We start from the raw sequence: 6,000 nt of genomic DNA, 5'->3' as shown, positions 1-6,000 counted from the left end.
CTGGGCAGAGCAAATAATTGTAAAGCTGGAACTGGTAGGAAGCTTCAAAGTTGCAAATATGCAAGTAAGCAGCACTGGTGAACAGGGGATTAGGAAGCAAAGCTGAGAATATAAATCATGCATCTGAGAAGCTATTGGTCTTTCTCAGAAATAACAACCTTTTATCAGATTTTTACCACATTCAATTGACTCATAGCCAGAACTGCAATTAAGCTTCAATATATTTTATAAAAAATAGTACTTAGTTTACTTTCACATAAGTGAAGAGATACAATTGCACAATGGTGGTTACAATGGTAGAAATACATACTGTTGATAAAATGTTTGCAAGAGATTTAAAAACATACTGTACAGCACCACATCTGAAATTGGATGATGGCAAAATGAACCATATGCCTTGTCTAAGAAAATTAAATTCCTACTAAATCTGTTTTTCGGAATAAATAAAAAAATACAATGTGCAATATGTGTCCAACACTACTGAAATATTTCCTGAAGTTAAGCAATATATTAAAACAAAAAATGAGGTAAAAAAAGACATTCATGCATTTAAGCCACCATTAGTCTCTGACTCTAAAATAAGGCAGATCATAATCTTTTAAAAACTGTCTTTAGCCATTTAAATCCTCTTTAGTGCTTTTCAAGACAAGGTCTTGACAGACCTTGCAAAATCATGAGCTAAGATGCTTTTTATTTCTGACAGGTCATTTTTGACAGATTCAGCCATATTTGAGATGCATTACATAGTAGAAAATGTTGCTTTTGTTTAATGAAGAAAGAAATGTAAATTAAAAGGAACTGAGAGAGATGGATGCTTTTAGAGTTAATCACAAATGAGACTGCTTTGAAGGGAGGGAGGGGTAAGGGAAATAAAATTATGTGTCATCCTCAGTTTTAATGATGTGGAAAAGGGTGACGTTAAACAGGACTTGATGTCCATTATTCCAGGCATAGAGAGCTCTATCTCTTGCATTGTAGTCAAGCATGGATATATGAAAATACTGATTATGGAAAGGAATGTCTGTGTACTCATAAGTGGAGGTTTTTGTGGAGTAGGAGTAGTAGACCTTGGCTCCTGTTAAGTGTGAGTTAGTGACATACAAGGTGCCACAGATCATGAAGGATTCTCCAGCACTCCTCTTTGGGTAGCCCGTGCTCCAGCTCTTCAGCACCTCCAGCGTGTCCTGGTTCAGCTGGCTGATGACAATGTTACCTGCGTTCTGGTTGGTGGCATAGACAGCCCACAGCCCAATTTCATCTGCCATCAGGTCGATATCAGAGAAGCCACCCCAGGTGTAAGGGTAGACATTGTGGAAGCCAGCGTACTCCAGGCTACGCTGCGCCAGCACCCGCCCCGTGTCGAAGCTGTACTTGATGATGATGTTGCTCTGGTACTTGTTGAAATAGAGGGAGCCATTGTAGACAACGTGGTTGGTTCCTGCCCATTTGAATGGAAGGTTGTATGTCCTTGATTCGGCCCCACTGACGAAGTCTGCGATGGATTTGTATTCACGGACGATTTTATTGTTGGTGTAACTATCCATGTACCAGACCTGGAAAGGAAACAAAGATTGGGAATGACCATCTAAACACAGTGTGTGGTAGGTGATCATGATATGGCATTGGGGAGTGTCATGGTTTGGTGTCAATGTGTTTTTCTCTTCTGGAGAAGTCTCCATAACATTAACAAGAGGGACTTCTCTCCCTAAGTGAACTGAAGAAAGACTATTTTAGAGGTGGTAAACTGACTGGGAATTTTAGGTTTTGTTTCTTTACATTGTCAGTGGGAAAGAAAAGGTTGTGGGGTGAGGAGAAGTGTTCTGAAGGGTTTGCTTTGATTCCTACTACTTTTTTTTCCTTTTAGTTACTGTTGATAACATTTTCTTTTTACCCTTTTAAAGTTTCGAGCCTGCTTTGCCTTTCTCCTAATCCTATCTCACAGCAGGAAGTGAGTGCATGAGCGATTGGCCAGCACTGAAACCTGCCACACTCTTTGGTGCATTGGCCAGGAAATCTTAAAATTGGGGAAATCTTAAATTGGCAAACCAAAACCATTACACAAAGACCTTGCAGAAAAAGAAGGAAAACAAGTTTTAGCTGTATAGCAGGCTATGAAAATGCAATATTGCCAATGTTCCTGTTACAAAAGCAGGAGGAACTCTTGAATTTCTGAGTCAAACTTATCTGTACAGGTCAACTCTCAAAACAACTGTTACTAACTACAGTGTCTGCATTTTCAGAGAAATTTAATTCTGGGTTATTCAGTGTTTGGGCTTCTGCTATATTGTGCTTGCTTAAAGGTATTTCTAGACACTAATAATCTAAGAGAGAGGTGGGAAATGGCATGTGAGATAAACTTGAATTTATACTTAGGAATAAATGTAGGTAAATTTTTTTCAGCTGATTCTCTATTCAAAGAAAATAAGTATTTTCTTAGGAAAGGAAACAAAAACAATAGTAATGAAACCAGTAAAGTTTCAAAGCCCTTTTCTCCCTTAAAACAGAATTGTTACTTTTTTTTAATGTTCTTTATGCAACTTCCATTCCCCCATTTTATTCCTTCATGCCATTTGCTTTTTCTCCTTTCAGTTTCTCAGAGTTTGATGCTCTCTAAAGGTAATTGGGATTTCTGGACTCAGTAGCCAACATGCATGGACACAGTGGGCAGGGGAGAACTGAACACAAATCTTTATTGTCATTTTTCTGTTGCCTTTTCTGTTGCCTTCAGTTTTTTTTCAGTATTCAAAAAATTAATCTTGTGGGTTTCACACAAAGGAAACCTAGAGTTTTGACTTCCAAAACTGTTTGGTGAAGAGAGCATCTTCTCAAAACTGTAGCCAATTTGAGATCCTATTGGAGATCCAAATAACAAAACAATAACATAACTTGGATACGATAGAGCAAATGATCTGACCAGAGCCTATATGGGGCTGAATCCTGCAAATTTTAACTGTGCTGTATTATGGGTCCTGCTCTTGGGTTAAAATGTTGATGTTTGTTTTAGATTACTCTGGTTTTTAAAAGACCTAAGTGCAATTAAATATGTTAGGAAATACAAAAAAAATTGGGTTGTCAGTTCTGATAGATGATTGTCAACCCTGAAAAAGTTGAAGTAAATGGCACAAAAGTGCTTAGATAACTTTTGTATTTGGATATTTTTCCAAAAATACTGTTGCTTTTTCTCTGAATATGTTTGAGTGTGAAAATGACTGAAGTAGAAAAACGTGCTTAGGAATGTAACGTCCTAGGGGAAAATATCTTTTAAAAGACTAAAACAAAGCAAGTAAGACTCCAGGACACAAAGATAGTGCCTTAACATACTCGGTTATTCTTCTCTGATGCCAGTGGATCCGTCATCCAGGCTCCAAATCGGGTTCCAGATATCTTCACTGTAATGGGGCCTGTAATTTTCATCAATTTGCCACATGCTGAAATAAAAAAAACAAATGCATTAATGCACAACTCTCCTTGATGTCAGTCAGAGCACAAGACCAAATGCTTCAAACTACACAGTGGCTCCAGGGGATTCAGGCTTATGTTGAAGATTGATTGTCACCTTCACAGGGGGAACTTTACCATATTGAAAAGTGATATAAATATGCAAAAATATGCACATAAAATTTTATTAGTATGTATTTTTGTATTTACATCTTTGTAATTTACATTTTGTATTTATGTCTTACATCCAAGCACAGTTATGGTCTTTGGGCATAAGCTAAAATACAACCAGTAAAATATCTTCTGAGCTGAAGTGAAGAACATTTAATAATAATTGAAATCAAGACATAATCCCTCCCCTGCCTTTTGCCCTCAGAAAGTTGAGCACTAAGCTGGGATTGATGGATGTTTCAGTTTTCCATTGGCCAGGGTAACAAGGTGGTGAAAGGCAGCCAGACAAATGAGCTTGTACCCACAACACTGCTGTACTCTAAGCTTGTGCCCGACTGCCCCCTGCTTACACACACGTGGCTCTTTCTTTACTGGAGGCTGCCTGAAGAAAGTGAGGATGAGAATTATTTAGCAAGCTTGGCTGTATTGGTTGGCTTCTAATCTATTTGGCTGCCTGGGAGGAAATAATGAAAGTTGATACCATCTCAGATGCTGACCTTCCTAACAACTCAAAAATCTGTATTTTTAGGGGACCTTAATAAGATGCCTCTTAGTAACAAGCTTCTGGAGGAATTCATGTGTTTTCCAAGATGTAATATCATACAGTGGTGTGCATGCAATTAGGTTGAATAGCACATTTTTAAAGTAAGAATGTAAAAAGAAGTGAAACAATTTTTAAAATTTAAAAGTAAGTGCTTCTCTGTGCTACATGGTTGTGCTATACTGATAACCATATCTATCTAGGAAATGTAGAAACAAACGGTATCTGGTGTTGAGATGGAATTTATTTGGCTCCAAAGAGAGGGTCACATCAAGCCTGAATTTTACACTCTGTAACTGGAAAGGAATGTATCATGCCAGCCTATTTGGGTCACTTAGAATGGGGTTAATGCTGTGGTGAAAACTCAGAGGCTGCTTGGGTAGTTTTTGCTCACAGCCAGGGAAGTTGGACATATCAGAATTGAAGATAACTGAATGCATGCTGAGACCTCAGTGGGCAGGGTAGGCTGTGTCTATTTTCTGGGTCAATTAAGAGACATTGTTAAGAGACATATCTCAATCTATTTAGGTTGCAGTATTTTGAAGATATTTTTGGAATTTCCCATTTTAAAGAATCTTATAGGGTTTTTAATACTTGGTTATGATAGGACATAACTTTTTATTCTGGATTTTTAAGTAGGTAGGCTGCTAGCATTGTTTCTGCAGCATAAACTGCTATTAGCTTGAAAGGTAGAAGAATATAACCTATCAAGGTGAAGGCTTTTATTTTTAGGTGGTCTGTTGGTAAATAGTCTCAGAAATGGGCATGAGATAACCCTTCTGAAGGTTTGAGTTTGAATTTTGAATACTAATTTGGAATGAGTTATCAGAAAACTAATAAACAGAAAGAAATCAGAATAACAATTACTCCTGAACTTGTAGTTTCTAGGATAATTAAAACACAGTGAATGCATCAGTTATAAGGTATAGTAATAGTAATTGGTGCCTTTACAACACAGTATTGCAATTAGTGGAAAGAATAAAAAGAATTTGGAATCTGAAGTGCTGTTTCTTCTATAAAAAAAGAAATCCACGCAACTAAAAGTGGACTCATAATGAGTTATGAAGTTTTGCTTCTGAATGGGGAAAACCAATGGAAGAGCCCCTGGCAGAGATGTGGGGGCTCCCTGAGGCACCCTTTGTGTCAGGGGCCCAGGCAGGGCAGGTGCATGGACGCCCCAGCTGGGCTCAGCAGTGCCCGGCCATGGTGGGAGCAGCAGGGGCACGCAGCAAGCTCCGGGCCCTGGAGCTGCAGTGGGACAGGGGTAAAAGCAGGGGGTGTTTGCAGCCCCTGTGGGGGGTGCACACAGCTCTGGGGCTGTTTGGGTGCTGCTCTGTGTGTGAGGAGCTTTTGGAGGTTAGAGAGCAATTCAGAGATTTGTATGCCTAAGTGTCAGTACAGTGGTTCCTCTGTTGTATTGTATTTATCCTGAATGTGTAGCTTGCTGATTAAGAGTTAGTTACACATTGTTAATAATTAATGAACCTCTTCAGCCTTCACTTAGTTAAAACTATATGAATAGAGCTGTGTACCCCTGTCACAGGAGTTAGATGCTTTTAGAGAATAATCTTTCAAAATGTATTGAGATGCTGTTCAATGTGGAGAGATGACGTAGTTCAGCAGTTAAATGATCAGCAGTTTGAGTCAGGGTGTATTTCTGATCAAATCCTTATTCCCAGACAGCATGCAGTGATCAAGAAAGGAAGACTCCTAGGAGAGCTGCTGTATAGCTGGGGGGCAGCTGACTGAAAAAGTGACAAAGCTTCCCTTTTTGGCATGACAGAACAGAGCACTTTGTAAGAAGCATGGAGACTTTTTCCCTCCTGCCCTATAGTAGGTCCCATTTTTCT

The 6,000-nt window shown here is 38.9% G+C and overlaps 1 protein-coding gene across 1 annotated transcript in view; it reads right to left on the bottom strand.

Moving 5' to 3' along the window:
* Positions 1-203: 203 nt before the first annotated feature.
* OLFM3 (olfactomedin 3) overlaps positions 204-6,000 on the bottom strand; it is a 47,416-nt gene continuing 41,619 nt past the window's right edge. Inside the window, exons 5-6 of the mRNA XM_054638101.2 lie at positions 3,322-3,428; positions 204-1,553 (exon numbers count right to left, since the gene is read on the bottom strand). Coding sequence (XP_054494076.1) covers positions 876-1,553; positions 3,322-3,428 — 785 coding nt within the window. The 3' untranslated portion in view covers positions 204-875. The remainder of the gene's footprint in view (positions 1,554-3,321; positions 3,429-6,000) is intronic.

The sequence above is a fragment of the Agelaius phoeniceus genome, chromosome 8, assembly GCF_051311805.1.
Source record: "Agelaius phoeniceus isolate bAgePho1 chromosome 8, bAgePho1.hap1, whole genome shotgun sequence".
NCBI lineage: Eukaryota > Metazoa > Chordata > Aves > Passeriformes > Icteridae > Agelaius > Agelaius phoeniceus.
Note: the sequence above shows the minus strand (reverse complement) of the source record. Positions and strands in the feature narration are given on the sequence as shown.